Raw genomic sequence first — 18,200 nt, forward strand, 5'->3', positions numbered from 1 at the left:
GCTTACGTAATGGGGAAGTCCAGAGGTGGTACTGGTTTCAGATAGGACTGCAGCATCCACCTCACCTCTGCTTTTGTGCTGGCTTCATACTGCAGCCATGCTCTTTTCTCACTGGGAGAGGGAGAGGGAAAAGCTGCCAGCTCCCTCAGTGCCCTCACTACTTAGCAAACCCAAAGCTCACTTCTGATCCCAGGAAGACTGGTCCAGCTGGGGATGCATGTGCTCCCTGCACACTGATGAATGGGACATGGAACAGGGTTGAGGCCAAGGAAGTCAGGCTGCAGAGTGTACGCTTCAGGTGGCTACGAGAGGGAGGGTGAAAGGTAATGCAGAGCAAGAACTCAGCAGTTGCTCCATCTCCAGGCTGGGCCCAGGGTCACAGTGGGTCAATCTGTTTCTGCTTGAAAAACAAAAACAAAACAAAACCCAAAACAACTTTATTTGACAAAAATGAAACTTATTTACAGTAGTTTTCTGCTCAATTATTTCAATGGGATAATTGTGCTTCTCCTCCAGGTTTACCTCACAACCAAACTAAGCAGAGGCTGCCCCACCCCCAGCCTCCCTATCTTGCACAAGGGGGAGGGGGGAATGCCAACTAGAATTCAGCAGCATGGCTCCCGCACCACTCACCACCTCCATTGCTCAGTGCATTGTTGGAAGGAAAAGTCCCACCCCAGCCCAATACACTTCCAGAGTCCCCTGCTACAAGTGTCTTGCAACAGTCACACCAGACCTGGGCTCACAGACATGGGTGGGGTGGAAGAGGCCGGGCAAACAGCAGCTTCAACTAATCTTGAAGCTGCCATGTTCACGTTCATTCTTCCCTAGCTGGGCCTCAGGAGGGTGAGGATCCCTGATCCCCTTCCCACCCTCCCAGGGCATGCAAGGAGAGGGCACAGGAGGAGGGAGGAGGCAAAAGATAGAGCTTTAGGAAACCTGCCCACTCAGATAAAGCTCCTTCTTCGTAAATACCAATCCCCACTCCCACAGCAATAGGTGTGCCGAGCCACTCGGAAGTGAGGGTACCTCCCTGCAGTCTTCAGGGATCATCCCAGAAAGGACAGAACACCTGTTTCTGCCTTTTCTCCTGGCCAGACCTAACCAAGTCAGTCAACACCCAGTAACTCTCCCCCTTGTGCCTGACCTGGCAACTTCAGGAAACTACAGGCTGGGGCTCCTGACCTGTCTTTTGGCCCAGTAACAATGTCATTCAGAACAAAAACATTTTGGCTAATAATAACCTAGAATTAGTGTTTCTTAGGATATATAAAGATGGGGTATACTGCTGTTGAACGCTGTCAGCAATGAAATAGCAAAATAAAAAATGGGGAGGGAGGAGAACAAGACCAATTGTGACCTGTTTCGCAGTGAAGTTCAGGGCAGGGGCCTCTGCAACTCCAATTTAAGGAAAGGTGCAACACAAAGACAGTCCCGGTGAACAGGGTGCATAATTCCCATCCCAGCCTCCTCTGAAGACAGTTCCTCAGGCAGCTGGGGGCACTATATTCCCTGCTTCCTCCAGAAATAGTTTCCTGCCCCCATAGTGGGAAAAGCTGCCAGTAGATGGAGCTTTTGACATTCTGGCCCCACTAATCCAAGTTCCTAAAGGAATCCAAAACTCAGGCCTCCGGGCAAAACTTTCACGGATAAAGAAGGGGAAAACATTAATGAGAAAAAACAAAGACCCTACTGCTTCAGTCTAGCTTATTTCTCCCACCCCCCCAAAAGCACAGTAAAAACAAAAATAGAAAAAAAACACCTCTCCGGTTTAATCACCCTTCTCTGCCCCGCGCCTAGGAGGTTTGGTCAGATTCCCTGTTGGACCCGCTCGTCGGCTTTGGCTTTATCAGCCTCCTGTGCCTGATACGGAAAAGCCAGAGCCTGTAAAAGTATTTTTCCTCCTTTTTTGGTAAACCAAACCAACAATAAAACAACTATTTGGAATTCTGCAGAGATTTAGCTGGTCCCCCAAACAAAAATACTCCTTCCTTGCAAAATAATCACCTGTTGCGGGTGGCTCTTTCCCAGGTCATCATGCAATGCACTCTGATCCCCACACCTGGGCTGCCCCCATGAACACAAACCACAGCAAAAAGGGAGAAATGAACACCAAGGTTAGCAAAAACCTGAACATTCAACTGGAGTCGGTTCTGTTGTATCTACTGGGTTCCTCTTTTGTTTTGTTCACACTTATGAACTTGGAATGTCCACACTTTGCTTAATAAAGTGTCTGGCTCAGGGGCAACTAGGACCCAGCATAGGTCTGAACTTGGCAGGTTTCCTGTGTCCAGCCCAGGAAAGCAGGCTGGAACAAAGGTGTCCTGCAGATTCTCTGGAGAAGTAGCAGCAGCACCATGCCTGTTTCCGCTCTCTTGGTCTCATCACCTGAAGAGGCCTGGAGAAACGGCAGTCAGCAGAGGAGAGGTCCCCATCACAGTGCAGTGACACCAGCTAGCGTCTTCCTGCTGAAGACCCTGGACAGAGGAGATGATCCTGATGTTTGGCAGTGATCCAAAGAAAACCCTCTGTATGAAAGGGAACCAAAACAGAAACCCAGGACAGCTGGCTCGAGGTTCGAGCACCCTGTTGGCAGATGCCTACTTGGGGTTTTCAGAGACCAAGGGGATGGGAGTGTGCAGTAATGGTAGCGACGGGTCCTGCTGCTTCTGAAGCTCCATCTCAGCAGCCCTCTGCAGCGCCACCTCCACCAGCAGCTGGAAGCTGCTGAAGTCCTCCTTGTCCTGCTCTGGGGGAGTGGGTGGTGGTGTGTTGAAGAGTCCACCAGTGGGGCTTCCGGTTTCAGCCCTGGTCAGCAGGGTGAGTGTGTTACCAGGGGTCACCAGGGGTTTGGGGGGCTCCACCTCCCCTTGTGGGAAGGGGGCTGCTGGCTTTTCCCCCTGGCCTGAGTGGAGCGGCATGGAGCACACAGACAAGGAGAGCACATTGGTGGGGGCCGGTACAGACACAGCCAGCACCGAGGGGCTGCTGCCACGGGGGAGGGCCACATCTGAGGCCTTGCCCCCGCGGCGGGATATGGTATACTGGTTGGGGTCTTGGCCATCCTTCCGAAGCATGTCTGGGAGAAGCCGCCGCCGAGCGTTGATGAACCAGTTACATATCTGGAATGAGGGGAAGAGACTGCGATCAGTTCACTAAATCAAAACCAGCTATGAAGCACCTATGTTAAGCCCCAAAATACAGCAGCAAACAACATACACACAATCCTAGTCCTCAGAGAGGCTAAAGAAGAAATCATACAAATAAATATAAAATTGCAACAGTGACTCCGCCAATGAAGGCAAGGTACAATGGCGTGCTGTTGGGAGACAATAATGGAAAGGCCAATCTAATCTTTGTGGACTCAGGGTGGTATTCTCTAAGGAAATGGCTCCTAAATTGAGATCTGAAGGATGAGTAGTAGTTTAGGTGGGAGGTGGGGAGAGGAACTTTCGATTTAGGGGCATCAGCCTCTGAAAAGGCCCTGTAGGAGGTGGAAGCAGAGTGCCGATGAGGAACTCCGAGAAGGCACGTCTACATGGCTGGAGCTCAGAGTGGTAACTAGAAGTTGCCTCTATGATGGGGGTTTAGCTCTTTATTCTAAGGGTGATGGGAAGTGTAGGAGGGTTTTAAGCAAAGGAGCAACTTGCTACGTGGAAAACAGTGGAAGCAGGTAGAAAGGTTACATTACAGGAGGTGTCAAGTTGACAACTGTTTGATCTATTTGGGAAATTGGAAACGAAAGGACCTGGTGCCCAGTTGAACATGGGTGTAGAAGGAGAGAGGGAATGGTGCCAAGGTGATTCACTCCTAAATTTCTAGAGCAGAGTCTTGCTGCAGGCCATAAAGACACCAGGGACTGTCATATAGGAGAAAATTACTGTTTCAACTGGATCAGTGGCTCCATTTGAATGTGTGTTCAGCCAACAACCTTAAGTCTTTTTTCAAACACGCTGCTCAGAAAGCTACCATTTAACCTTTACCCCATATTCCCATCTAATTCACGGTTTAGATCCATCTTTTTAGACCTATGCATGAGGCATGAAATTTCTCACTGTTAAGTGTTATGCTGCAAAGCCAGGACACATCTAGCACCCTGACCACATCTGCCTGGATTCTTTTTAACAGCTTCATGGCTCTCCCACCCAGCCTCTCCGCAGGTTGTCACTTCTCTTTCTAAAATGCAATGACTGTTACTCCTGTTCTAGAAAACTGCCATTTGTCTCCTACTGCCTACAGGGTCAAGTCTAGACACCCGAGCCTGGTGTTAAACCCTCCCATCAGTCATGGCCTCTATTTCCAGCCCTTGTATTAGTCTTCAGCATGAAATTGCTCACCAGCCCTTCATCAGACTCTGTGTTTTGGGGGGTTTTTTAAATAGCTCCATGATGCCTTTTGCACATGACATTTCTTCTTTCTGAAGTGTCCTCTTTTCCACCTGAGAATGGCTGGCTACTCCTCCAAGTCTTGGCTGATCTACGGTATCAGCAATAGGGCCAGAGGAGAGGAAATGGATTCAAAACACCTCTCTGTTCGCCTACAGCTGGTATAGGGCCTGGCAGTTTCTTTTCATATACGGATGAATGACACCGTGAGGGTAGACAGCTGTTCAGGAAAAGTGTGAATAGTTTCTGCACACAGGAGAGCAGCAGGCACCTAAATGTGGCATCCTTGACCATCTAAAAAAGACCACTCATACCCTCTTTTCTCTCATTTATTCCTAATGGCTTGGAAATGTGGCAAGACGGATCCTACAAGAGCTCACCTGAGCATTATTTTTAAAGGTATGTATGAGACTAGGAAACAGTTTCTTAGCTGCATGGCTGGTGTAAGGTCATAAAAACAAATCTGTTTTAAAAACATTAACCCTTCCTTTAAGCAGGCAAATACAGCCCCCTACCATTTTTTTCAAGTCCTTGTCCCTCTTGCCCTCCACTGGAGGGGCCACCAAAGGGGAAAAGCTGCCTAATACCATTCTTGCTATCTCAGAAGTAGTAGGTGAGAAGAAACGTTAGAAACTGTGGATATTAAGGCTGGGCATGGTGGGTGTGGCCTGGTAGGTATACACAGGTATGGGCACCTTTCTGGGAGCTTTCGCTGTGAGTTTACCGATAGCTGCCATTTACTGAGCCCTGAACATCTACACAATTTTCTTTTCATAGTTACATCAGCTCTGACTATGATCAATTCCCATTTTACTGTTGAACATTCGTAAAGTTCAGCCTGGAGAAGTCAGGCAGAAGTCCACCTCTGGCCAGGGATCCCCAAGCTTCTGTCGGTTTGGCCTTTGAATCTGGAGGAGCAGGAGCCCCTCCTGTCTGAATCTCTCTCAGGCTGTCACAGAGCCTCAGAGCCCAGCATCTTTTGTTCATCAAAACAGGTTAGAACTTCTCACTTTCCTATTGCTCTCCTTTTCAAGGCTTCGTGCTCACTCAAACAATACTTATTGAGCACTTACTATGTGCATAGTTCTTGGTGCTGGTGATCCCTCTGTGAATTAAACGGACATGCACTCTGCCCTGTGGCACTTCTAGTCCATCTGGTTGTGGAGACTGGCAATGAACAAATACAGTGAATAGGCACCAATAGGTACCAGGGAGGAAACGGACATGAAAAAAAGGGTAGCATATAAAGATAAGAGACTTCCGTAGATAAGGGGTCTGGGAAGGCTGCGACCTGAAGGATAAGCCAGCCGTATAGAAAGCTGAGGGAAGAATGTTCTAAACAGAGGGAACAGCAAATGTCAGGGTCCTGAGGCAGGAAAGGGTATGGTTTAAGAAACTGACAGAAGCAGGCAGGGCTGATCCCACTAGGCCAGAACGCCTCAGTAAAAGACTAAAAAGGCCTAAACAGTGGCTTGACCTAAATGCCACTCTAGGTCCTTCTCTTAGTCCTGTGTCCTCTCTCAATTTATCCACAGATACTTACAGAGCATGCACCAGGAGGAAGAAAAGATGGGAACCCCCTCTCCTGCCCCTTCTGTGTGCCGGGGTGCTGGGAACTGTGTGGGCGGCAGCAATGTGCCATGTTGTTCAAAACATTCCTCTAACGTTTGCTGAATGGATCAAAGGCCCAGCTCTCCTCAGGGGTCCTGTATCAATTCTACCTCTGCCTATCACCTTTCTTGGCCGACACCCAGGCAAGCCCTTGGGCACCACCTTCCTATGGACTCTTGTCTGTCTACCCAGCTGAAGGGCTAGCCACCTATGACAGGAGCTGGTGCCTGAAATTGGCATGGGTCTCTGCCCAGCAGGCTACAGCTGCATCCATTCCACAGGGAATACAAGGATAGTACTAGGCCCCTGGCTCTGTCAGAATGGGAAAGCTCCTGGGCATGGCAGAACCAGAGCCTTCTTTCTTTCCCTTCTCCAGTCCAACCTGGAAGGACCCTGCCCCTGGTGTTCTCACTTATCCCTGGAAGGGTGTGAGCAGTGTCACAAAGTACCAAAGGAGAAACTGGAATTCAAAGAGATGAAAGAACTTGCCCAAAGTCACACAGACTCTGAGAACAAAGCTGGGATTCAAACCCAGGTCTCCTGGCTTCAAGGCCCCTACTGCTTTTCTTACTCTGCTTTACAGTGTCTTACCAAACAGAGGAACAGAGCAGGGGGCTGAGTAACCATTATCATCATTCTAAAAGCAAACACTTGTTAAACCAAAAAATATCAGTGTTGTTCTGAACATTTCCCGTCTAATGACTCATTTAACCTTCAGCAGCCTGAGACAGGTTCTGTGAGGATCTCCATTTTATTGGAACCCTAAAAGAAAAAGACCCTGATCAGAGGTTCAGTAACTTGCTCAAGGTCACAAGTGCAAACGGATCTGGTCCAGACAGCCTGTTTCCAGGCAGGTGAAAGAACTGGAGAGAATCAGCCTAAGGCCTTTTCTCCTTTTCAGCTGCTTCCATCCCTCTGTCTACAACTGCCTCCTCAGTTACCAGTGCTTCAGAAGAGCACTGTACCTCTCCACCTACCCCTATATGCAGGGGAAACAGATGAGTGACCTGGGTCAAGGGAGGTAGGGACGAAGTGTCTTTGTTGAGAAAGCAGTCCTGAGGATGGGAACCTGGGCATGTTCTCGAAGCTGTGTGGGCATCTAGCCCCAAGCTGCAGCTCCCATTTTGGCTTATAATTCTGAGAACAGCAGAAAAGACACCCCACCCCCCCCCAACACTCCCCATGGTCTGCAGAAAACTTGGCAGGCTACTGTCTGTTTTGTCTTCTCATCCGATAGAAATACACAGCTGAGGGGGGACCGGGTAAGCGCAGGAGGCCTGAGTGCACCGCCAATGCCAGCTGTGATAACAGGCTATCGGGATTTTCTGTAGCCCCTTCCAGCTGCCCAACTCATGCCTAAGCCAGGAAAAGAGCATGTGACTCATTCCCACTCTAGGTCCTTGGGGAGGTGGTAGGGAGAATGCCAAGGTGAATTCTGTGATTGATACGGCAAAACACAGACTGGGTGCCTGAAAGCCTGTCTGACCATAAAACAGGCCCTGTCTGAAAGGCTATTGCCCTGTCAGTGTTTTTTCATTTTTTATCAGTGGCTGAGATGAAGGACATGGGAGGAATCACTGTGGCAAATGGGAGTGGGAGGGGCACCAGGAAGCGGGTGAAGGTCATGAGGATCAGAGCAGGGCATTTGACAAGGCAACACAGTGCTTTAATCTTAATGTCTTTTCAGCTGTGAAAGAGGGGAGGGAAGTGAAGGCATGGAGAGACCTTTCCCAAATTTCACAGTATCTCCATTTGTGTTGTGACTACCACATCTGAGTGCTCTTAAAGGCAGGCTGGCTGTATTAGAATCACCTTGAGGATGATTTTAAGAAATAGGTATTTTGGCCCTGGCCGTGTAGCTAGGTTGGTTAGAGCACTGTCCTAATACAAGAATCAACCAATGAATGCCTAAGTGGAACAACAAATCAGTGTTTCTCTCTCTATATAGAAGAAAAGGAAAGAAATAGCTACTTCTCATCTGTTTTATAGATCTGGTGGGGGAGGGAGGGGAAGTCAGGAATATGTGTTTTTAAGTTCCCCAGAGTTCTGCCGCTGGGGCATAGGAACCAATGGTTTAACCCACTGGTTTAACTTGTCCTTGTGGGCTGAAGCTCAAAAAAATATACATACAGATGAAAGGCCATGAGGTGGGGAGACAAGAGGTTGCTGGTAGGAAGAATCGAGAGGCAGCTAGCTTTGGCACCAGAGTAAGGAGAGTAGCGTCAAAGGATAAGCGGTTGCCAAGAGTCAGGCCAGGCCACGCCTTGCCACCTCTACAGTAGGCTCCTTTCTGTTTCTTTTTTTAAAATCCTCACCTGAGGATATTTTTTTCATTGCTTTCCAGAGAGCATGGAAGAGAGAAAGATCGATGTGAGAGAAACACATTAATTGGTTGCCTCTGCATGCACCCCAACCAGGGATGGGGATCAAGCCTGCAACTGAGGTACATGCCCTTGGCCGGAATTGAACCCAGGACCCTTTAGTCTGCGGGTCGACGCTCTAACCACTGAGCAAAACTGGCCAGGGCAGCAGGCTCCTTTCTTGCCTGTTTGGTTTCCCATACCAGAGGGACTGCTGACCCCACCTCCCATTCCTTCAAGTCTGTGAGGACTCCATTCACCTGCTGCTCCCTGAGAGAAGCCTTTCCAAAGCACACACATTGGAAATTAATTGCATGCAACTCTTAGTCTTTTAAATAAAGTCTTCCCTCCTCTCCTCCCTCCCCTGAGGCTAGCTGAGGTCTGGGAAGTTCCAGTTCTACCTCTGAGTTTCCAGCACACAGCACTGGGCCTTACAGAGTGAAGGAATGGGGCCTGAACCTCCCTACCACGCTTACCTCCCCCCTCAACACAGCCCTTAGACCAGTCAAAAACCACAGCAATAAAGTGGACTGAGGTGGGTGACAGGGACCTGTGAAAAATCCTTCATAAATGACTTTCGTGGTGGTTCTTACCGTCTCACTTGCCTAGCCCTGGGCAAGTACCAGCAAACCAGTTAGTTAAATGACTCATTGACTTGCTAATAAGATAGCTCCTGGGCGGTTAAAGAGACAATCAAAAGAGATGTCCCCGGGGAAAGAAGAAAACAGGCCTTGGCAAAATGTTGATGCCTGTTGAAGCCAAGTGATTGGTACCAGGGGTTCATTAAAATATCCTCTTTTGTGGATACAGTATTTGCAAATGTTTTTAATAAACAATGAAATCTTAAAAATTAAGTACGGGAAAATGAGTTGCCTCCAGGGACTTAAGCCCATTTTTCCAGATGGATGAGCCACCTTTCCTTACTTCTGAGGTCCTGCCGGTTGACATTTCCAACACTTTTATCTTCACTTTCTGTACTTCAACAATTATTTCCAGAGCACCTACCAGATACAAGGCACTGAGCTAAACACTTGGGATATAGTGATAAATGAGACCAGCCCCTGGAGTTTAGTGTGTTCTAAAAAGCAATTACAGTCAAGGGTCCAAATGCTGACCCAGTCAGTCAGAGCGCTGTGGGAAGGCACAGGAGTCTCCCTGGTTGGGTGGAAGAAGCAAATGGTCTGGGGTGTCTATCAGTATGGCAGGAACATGGAGGGGTGCCAGGGATGAAGCTGGCTATGCAGATAGGGACAGGTGATGTTGTCATTAGGTTGGCAGGAACCACTGAAGGGTTTTAATTTTAAGTAGAGGGGTGCCAATGTTTGGACCAAGATAGAAAACTTGAGGGGCCTGTGAGACCTCCAAGGAGAGGTGTACGCTGGGGATTCATAGTAGAGTTTCCATCAAGGAGTGCCAGGTGGTCCCCACTGCTTTTTAACTCTTGGCATGACTCTACTGCAGGGTGGCCACTGGAACCCCTCCCACCAGGGACCAGGGATCCAGCAAGGCCTTTGTCAGAAGTCTCCAGCTAATCCTTGTCCCAGACATACATTTCTCTAAGTGGGATCTGGGGATATGCCGCCCTAGGGGTCCACTAGTTCCCCACAAGAACACTGTGGCTTTGTTTCTGTTGTGATTATAAGCAGGAGCACCGTGGCCTGTGGAAACCCAAACTTGCTTAACTGGTCAGTGCCTCTATCATACTCCACACCACAGCCCAGTCAGCACACCACCACCCATTTTACAGTAATGCAGTTAGATGGAATCTCACTGGTTTTACATTCACTTACTTTGGAAAACTGTTTATTTTATAGTTGAGTATAAGAACAAAAGCAAGACATTTTTACCTAGTTTTCAGTTTGTACACACTTAAATGATGTGATAATAAAAATATTTTCTTTAAAAGGAGATGGTACAGCCCGGCTGGGTGTGGCTCAGCGGTTGAGCATCAGCCTAGGATCCAGGAGATCGTGGTTCGATTCCCTGTCAGAGCACATGCTTGGGTTGCTCGATCCCCAGTCGGGGGCGTGCAGGAGGCAGCCGATCAATGACAACTCTCGCATTATTGATGTTTCTATCTCTCTCTCCCTCTCCCTTCCTTTCTCTGAAATCAATAAAGATATTTAAAAAATGAAAAAAGGAGATGGTCCATTACTCAGGTTTGAGAAACAGTGTCCCTGACAAAAAGCAATTTCAATACAGTGGGACCAGTGGTTTGACAGCACAGGTATGAGGCACAGTGGGATATATAGCAGTGGCCTTGAACCTAGGCCTGAAGAATCAAGAGATGCTTTCAAAAGAACATGCTTAAATGGAGTGAGCCAGGTTCAGAACGATCAGGAAGAAACCAAGGGAGGCGGCCTGGAGGCCCAGAGGGCTCCAGGGGCAGAGAGAACGGAGATGAGATTGCTGAGTACCTAAGGAGTGTGGACTCTATCTGGAAGTCAATAGGGTCTGTGGATTATGTGACACAATCATGTTTATACTTTTGTGTTCAAGAGAATGGACTGAAGGAACAAGGCTGAAGGCAGGAAGACCAACAAAGAGGCTAGGCTGTCTAAGAAATACTGGCTCTCAGGCTCCAGAGCAGCTCTGAAGCCCTGCCCTGGCTCTCTGCTGCCTTCTGTCCCCAGCAGTGATCACTTCTTGCAAACAGTGGCGAAGTCTTTCCTGCTACTCCATCCCCGACTGCATCCTCCTTGAGGGTAGGAATGAGTCTGGTTCCTCTCTGGGACCCCAACTCTGCTCAGCATAGAGCTGGGCATAGTGGAGTGCTTCGCAGTACACTGTGAGATGCTACGCACTGCTAGACACCTGGGGTCAGTCCAAGACCTGTGACCTAGGAGAGATCAGGAGGAATAGGAGAGTAGAAGCACCCACTCTGTGCTGACAGCTCACAGTGAGCCTTGATGCTCTCTTCAAGTCCCTCCTCCTTACACATTGCCAAAGTTCTACGGTCACCTCCCTTTTTCAGAAGAGGAAACCTGAGGCTCAGCGAGGAGGCAGTGACACAGCCAAAGTGCAGGCTTCCTCTTGTGGAAAAGACAGGATCTGAATCAGAGTCTGTAAACTAGAGCCTTTCTTACAGGCAGACTCCAGTTAAGCACTGCCCGGCAGGTAAGTCAGGTGACAGGAGTTCTGAGGACCAAATACTCACCATGAGACTTCGAGGAGGAGGGACAGGAGCTAGGAAGACCTGGGAGGTTCACAATGGAGTAAAGGAAGGAGGGAGAAACCATATCATGGATTGGAGAAATGGCTAGGAAAGGACAGAGGTGGAAAGGGAGGCAGGGGGTAGGCCTTTGCTAGGCTGAAGCCCTGCTCTGTATGTCTCAGGTAGGTGAGAGGCAAACTGGAGGCAAGGAAGACCAGGGTGTCCTGCCTCAGCACCAAGAAAACAACAAAATACCTGTATGTCAGCAACTGAGGCAATTCAAAGGAGATAATATCTTGCACTTTGACAAAAAGTGGATAACAATCTCCTGAATGTACTCTACTCAAAGCACACTCACATCCAGTTCTGAATCTGTTCCTCACAACAGTTCAGTCAGGAAGGAGAGGACTGGGATCCGCACTTTATAGATGGGGAAATTAAGATGTGGTCCGCAGCTTCTATGTGGCAGAACTGGGTTTTGAACCCAGAATCTGACTTCTGCCCTTTCCTTGACCATTATTCTAACCCAATTTTAACCACACTGCAGATCATCAGCTGTCCCCTGCAACCAAGTCACCATCCAAGCATCACTCTGGGGCTGGGGCCGAACTCCAGACACTCAGTGCATTCTCACCTTCCCCCAATCTCCAATGTGAATGAGACGCCTCGACAGAAGTAACAATTCCTTGCCTCTTCAGGACTCTCAAAAACCTGAAATCTAGCTGCAGTGACCTCATGCCACTGTCCTCCCTTGAGGCAGGGGGACTGGGTGTTCTCATCTGGCCGAAAAGAAACTGAGGCCCAGAGGGAAGTGACCATCCTAAGGCCACACAGTGAGTCAGGGACAGGGCTGGGATAGGACTAGAACCCAGGTCTCCTGCTGCCCCTCCTTACCTGCAGCACAGACAGGTTGGTCTGTCCAGAGAGGCTCAGCTTCTCCTGCTCAGAGGGGTAGGCGTTGTAGCGGTGCAGGTACAGCCAGTCGCGGAGGATCTTCACCGACTCCTTGGGCAGGTTCCCTCTGCGCTTCCTCTTGCCTGCCAGGGAGAGGAGGCCTTCCTCCTCACCCAGATCACTGTCTGACATGATGTCTAGGGGCTAAGCTGGAACAAGTGACAAAGGGGATGGGGACATTATTACCATGCACTGCCTCTCACCCGTTTTCTAGTCTCTAAACACACCATTATTAGAGCCCAAAACACAGAACTATGGGGAAATTGCAACTCAAAGTCTCAGGCCATACCCTAGCCTAGGTAAGCTAGAAGGGATGAGTCTAAGATGCCTCTATTTCAGGAGATGACTAATGAACTAAATGAAAAAAATGTTCAGTTACTTTACATTCAATACTATTTTGTATTAGTTTCAGGTGTATAGCATAGTGGTTAGACAACCATGTACTTTACAAAGTGTTCCCTGTAAATGGCAGTTCATTAATAAGAAGTACCAGACTAGAAATAATTAGTTACCACTGAGGTCTCTTTTCCATGCTCTGTATAGAACACTTTGCATTTATTATCTCATTAAATCCTAACAAAACCCTTGTAAGGGGGACACTACTATTATCATTTTATAGATGAGCAAACCAAGGACCAGAGAAATTAAGAAAGCCACCCAAGATACTAGAGCTTTTAAATAGTTACCATGTGATCCAATAATTTCACTCGTAGGTAATCTACCCAAGAGAAATGAAAACTTATGTCCACACAAAAGCTTGTACACAAATGTTTATAGCAACATTATTCATAATAGCAAGAGGTGTAGCTCTGGCCGGGTAGGTAGCTCAGTTGGTTAGACAGTCTACCTGATACGCCAAGGTTGTGGGTTTGATTCATTAGAGCACATAAAGGAGTCAATTGATGTTGATCTGTCTCCCTTCCTCTCTCTCAAATCAATAAATAAAAACATTTTAAAAAGCAAACGGTGGAAATAACCCAAGTGTCTATCAATAAAATGAGGTCTATCCCATCCATACAGTGCAATATTATTTAGCCATAAAAAGTCCTGATCCATGCTGCAACGCAGATGAACCTTGAAAATATGCTTGCCCAGCCCGCATGGCTCAGTGGTTGAGCATCGATCTACGATCAAGGAGATCGAGGTTCGATTCCCAGTCAGGGCACGTGCCCACTTTGCCGGCTCAGTCCCCAGTGGGGGACATGCAGGAGGCAGCTGATCAATGACTCTCTCATGACTGATGTTTCTATTTCTCTCTTTCCTCTCCCTTCTTCTCTCTGAAGTCAATAAAGACACATTTTTAATAACATATTATGCTAAATGAAAAAAACACATTACAAGGAACACATTATATAATTCCACTTTAATGAAATGTCCAGAATAGCTGGAAGGGGACAGGTGATAAAGGGTATGGAAGTTTTTCTGAGGTGATAAATATGTTCTAAAATTGATGGTGATGGTTGCATAGTTGTTAATATACAGTTCACCCTTGAACAGTGTGGGGGGGTTAGGTATGCCAAGCTCCGCACACTTGAAAAACTGAATAACTTTTGACTCCCCCAAAACTTAGTTGTTCCTTGGTATTTACAGGGGATTGGTTGATACCCAAATCAGCAGATGCTCAAGTCCTCTAAAAAAATGGCATAGATCAATGTATCCATGGACTTCAAACCACAGATGAAAACAGTACAGGTATTTTTTTATTTACTTTGTTAATCCTTACCCAAGAATATGTTTTTATTGATTTTTAGAGAAGGAGGGAAGGAGGAAGGGAGGTGGCAGGAGAGAGGGAAACATTGATTGGTTGCCTCCTGTACTCACCCGAGCTGGGATCAGACCTGACCAGGAATCGAACCCAAAACCCTTCGGTATAACAGATGAGCTACCTGGCCAGGGCCAGGTATTTATTGAAAAAATTCCACACTTAAGTGGACCTGCACAGTCCAAACCCATGTTCTTTAAATTTCAACTATACTAAAAACCACTTGTTTTGTTCACTTTAAATTGTTAAGTTCTATGGTATGTGAATTATATCTCAATAAAACTGCTTTGGGGAAAAACACACAATACTCACATCTAGGATATCGTATATATAATATAGAGGTTTGGACCAAGGTAGTTTTCTCCCCCACCCTTACTCCATACAATCTTGCCTCCCAGGTCTCCCAAGACCCAGTGAGGAGTCAGGAAACTATCAGTCACCATGGTCCTACAGCAATCCATGAAATTAACATGTACTGTGCACCTACTGTGTGCCCTGCAGAGTGTTGAGACATCCCTACAGGTTGTCTCTCAGACATTCTCCTTTGTGACCTAGCTCCTGGCCTGGTCCCAGAATCAACTCCAAAAAAGCCCTGACAAATGAGCAAGGCAGGGGCTCCGGTAGCTCCAACCGGGCTATGTCACCTTGGGCAAACGTCCTTCCTCCCTTCTCTGGGCTTCAGCCCCTACTTCAAAATGAAAGAGGTGTTTCCCTAAACACAACCTAACTCAGTTGCTCAGCCTAACTAACTTCTTGTTCACACACGCAAAAGAGATTTACATTTTAAAACCAAAAGTTCTAGGCCAAGCTGATGCCAGAATCTCAAGACTCCTCCCCTCCTCAGCCTTTTAACAGTTCCCCAGCAGGCTGGGCCAACAGGCTCTGGCATTTCCCAGGTTTTGTTTCCTCAACTTGGGCCAGAGCCCAGATAACTGGGCTGGCTAGGCCAGGCTTTCGAGGGAAGGGTCTCCCCGCCCAGCCAGGCCACCAGGAGGTGAGACAGGCACTGATTAGAGGTGCCAGTCCTCAGAGAGCACCAACAGTCGGACTGCTTTCTGAGGTCAGGTGTCTGAAGTTTGGCTGGCCAGGGCAGTTGGGATCTGGGCTCAGGGATGCAGCCCTGGCAGGCTGTGGGTTTACTCAAGGTTATCTGTACAAATTCCACCTTGGCCAAGTTTCAACTGCAAGGTTCCAGGGTTGGCCTATGGAGACGACCCCTCAAGCCTGCACAGACCTCTCCACCATGATGTCCTGCACCTCAGCCCACTTACAACCCGGTGAGGTATTCCACATGGACACCCCACGCTCACACCAGACAACTCTCTAACAGCACCAAGTCGTCTCAGCTCCTGGAACCCCCATGCATTTCACCGACAAATACAGCACACACGCAGTTTACAAGTAAATCCCACTTCCAGCTCGATCAACTGGTACCCACACAACCAGCCCAACTCCTGGATATAAGCCCACCCACGAACTCCAACTGCCCCGCCCCGCCCACCCACGATCTTTCAGACTGGGAAAGCTCTAGACGTCAGCACACCAGCCAACAGTCCTTACCCTAACCGGCCTGAGGCAGCAAACTCACAACACCACGCCCGCTGCACCCCACTACACACTCCAGGAGCCGGACCTGCAGTCACTCCCACACGAACTTTCTGACAAGTCCCCAGCCCGCCGGACACTCCCCTGGGCCGCGCACTCGAGCTGCATTCCCAGCAGTTCACACAAAGCGCGCAGCCTCCCCCGCGGCCCAGACCGAGTCAGAGCACATGGCTCCCGGGGTGGTGGGGAACCGGCCTGCGCTGGGGGCGCCTGCACCCCTGAGACCCCCACCCCGCTTCAGAAGGGGCGCTCCAGCTCACCCGCGGGCCCGCAATCCGGTGGGGCGGGGGCTCTGGAAGAAAGAAAACTCACGTGTCTGTCCCGGGGCAGGAAAAAAGTTTGGTTCCCACCCCCTTCCCCCGCGGCTCGGCGCTGGCTGACTCTTCGGGGCGCGGGGCTGGCCGAGCCTGCGCGCTCTGCTTTGTGCTCCGAACTCGGCCCGGAGGGGGAGGGGAGGGGAGGGGGCTGGGCTCCCACCTCCGCACCGCCCCCCCCAGCCCGGCGCCCGGACTCCATGTTGGCCGCCCCCTACCCCGGAGACGGAGCGCTTCCCCCGCTGGAGGCTCGGCTCACGCTGGGCCTGCCCGAGGGTCTCGGCGCGCACAAACTTTCTTCGGGTCGCCGGCCCCCCGAGCCCCGCTTCCTTGGCCCGCCTGGGAGTGACAGATGCCTCAGAGACAGACTTTCCTTTGTTCCAAAGGAAAGGGGAACTCGCGCGGGCTCCCCGGCCCTCCCAGCTCCGGGCCCTTCCCGCTGCCCCCACCCGCAGCTGTCACTCTCGGTGGCCCCCTGGCCCGCTTGGCCGCAGCGCGGCGGGGGGGCTGCCGGCGGTTAGCAACGTGCACTTTTGAAACCAAACAAACCCACCCCCGCGCGCTCACCCCGGCCGGGCCAGGGGAGGCCCGTCTGCCATGGTGGGATCCCAGGGAGCTGGGTCCCCCAAAAGGCCCCCGAACGAGTTTTCTCCCGGGAGGTGGGGCACCCCCTACCGGCCCCCGCCAGCACTCTGCGGTCTGGACTCACAAACACCCCCGAGCTCACACACCCACAATCGCACGCGCCCGGACGACGCCCCCTCCCCCGCTCGGCCCAGAAAAATAAACTTTCCAAGTTGTCCGCGCGCCCCCCGCCCCTAATCTCCTCCGCTCTTGCGCCCCGCACTGACTTTCCCGAGCGGCTTTTCAGTCCACGCGGCCTCGGGCTCGGTCCGCGACGTCCTGGCTAGGGGCGGGGGGCGCCAGAGGAGCGCGCGCGTACCTGCCGGGCCTGACACTCGGCCTGACAGCTCGCGGCTGGAAAGCACCTCGCGGCCTGACGTCAGATCCCCTCCTCCCCGCCTCCCCCTCGCCCTCCTCGCCCTCCCCCACCCGCCCGGAGGAGAAAACAAACTTTGTGCGGAGCGCGCCGAGCTACGCCCACCCCCGCGGGGCGTGCCGGCGGCCGCGAGGGGCTTTGCCCCGCCCACTGCGCCCGCAGGGGGCGGGGCCGGGAGGGCACGGTCTTCCTGCGCCCACCCCGCCCGCAGGAATGCCACATGGCCTCCGTGGGGGGGTGCCGGGACCCTGGCTCGAGCGTGGGCCTGGGGGCAGGAAGTGGCCCGCACCTCCTTTCGGAGAGCGTTTCCGGGGCGCCCACAGGGTGCTTCACGCTCGGGGAGGGGGCCGTTGCTTGGAGGAGAGGGAATGTAAATTCCGACGTTTGTAAGTTCGCTCCCTCCACCAGGACCTCCCGCCGGCGGTGTGCGTGTCCGCTTTGCACCAAGAGGAAACTGAGGCCCGGTCAGTCCGCGGCTTTAGCCCTCGCGGGTGAGGACGGGGCTCTGAGTGCGACGCCCGTTCTGCCCGCAGGGGCCGGGGAGCCGGTAGAAGGCTCCCGCACCAGCGCTCAGCGGGCAGCCGCAGGGTCTGGCGCGAGGTCCCCACGGCCGGCTCTGGAGGAGGCGCTGCGGGACGCTTCAGGCGTGGCGTCCCGTCTCCCCCGGCTGCTGGGGTAGGTGCTGTTACACCAGCCCCTGGTTTGCCCCTGAGCGGCAGAGAGGCTCTTGCTTCTTGTTACACAGTCCACCAGTGTCATTCAGCCCAGGTGGGTCCGACCGCGGAGCCGGCGCCTTTACCCCATTGAGGCAGGCCCTCGAAGGAGGCAGACCACCCGTCTAGGAGCCCCCAGCGCTCCTGGCTGGTTTCTTTTCCATCTGCCCACTACACCCAACTCCAGGACGTTTCCCTTGGTCTTCCCCAGCTCTGCCTGCCAGCACTCTCTTCCCTGCTTTTTGCTCTCTGTACCACTTACTGTAAAACACCTGTTGACCAACCGTCCTAGGACCTTGGGGTGAGAGGAAGCTCTTGCCCCCGGCCCACCCCGTGCAGTCA

At 50.9% G+C, this 18,200-nt stretch overlaps 1 protein-coding gene across 5 annotated transcripts; it reads right to left on the reverse strand.

Annotated features, from left to right (window-relative positions):
* Positions 1-420: 420 nt before the first annotated feature.
* TGIF2 (TGFB induced factor homeobox 2) lies at positions 421-17,294 on the reverse strand. Of its 5 annotated transcripts, none has more exons than XM_081149524.1 (3): positions 17,089-17,294; positions 12,405-12,613; positions 421-3,122 (listed from the first exon to the last, which is right to left on the reverse strand). In XM_081149524.1, exons 2-3 carry the CDS (start codon positions 12,594-12,596, stop codon positions 2,601-2,603), a joined length of 714 nt encoding a protein of 237 aa, XP_081005650.1. In that variant the 5' UTR covers positions 12,597-12,613; positions 17,089-17,294; the 3' UTR covers positions 421-2,600. The 5 variants fall into 5 exon arrangements, with proteins under 5 accessions (XP_081005650.1, XP_081005648.1, XP_081005652.1 ...); XM_081149522.1 differs by having other exon boundaries at positions 16,997-17,261; XM_081149526.1 differs by lacking the exon at positions 17,089-17,294 and adding an exon at positions 16,713-16,801.
* Positions 17,295-18,200: the final 906 nt, after the last annotated feature.

This window comes from Miniopterus schreibersii (genome assembly GCF_964146895.1).
Source record: "Miniopterus schreibersii genome assembly, chromosome: 10".
Classification (NCBI taxonomy): Eukaryota; Metazoa; Chordata; class Mammalia; order Chiroptera; family Miniopteridae; genus Miniopterus; species Miniopterus schreibersii.

What these genes read in the sequence shown, in the direction of transcription:
- TGIF2 (XM_081149524.1), bottom strand. Translation starts at nt 12,596, where the DNA reads ATGTCAGACAGTGATCTGGGTGAGGAGGAAGGCCTCCTCTCCCTGGCA. An exon ending in CCAACCTGTCTGTGCTGCAG is followed by an intron (nt 3,123 to 12,404) that starts GTAAGGAGGGGC and finishes CCCTCATTCCAG; the next exon opens with ATATGTAACTGGTTCATCAA.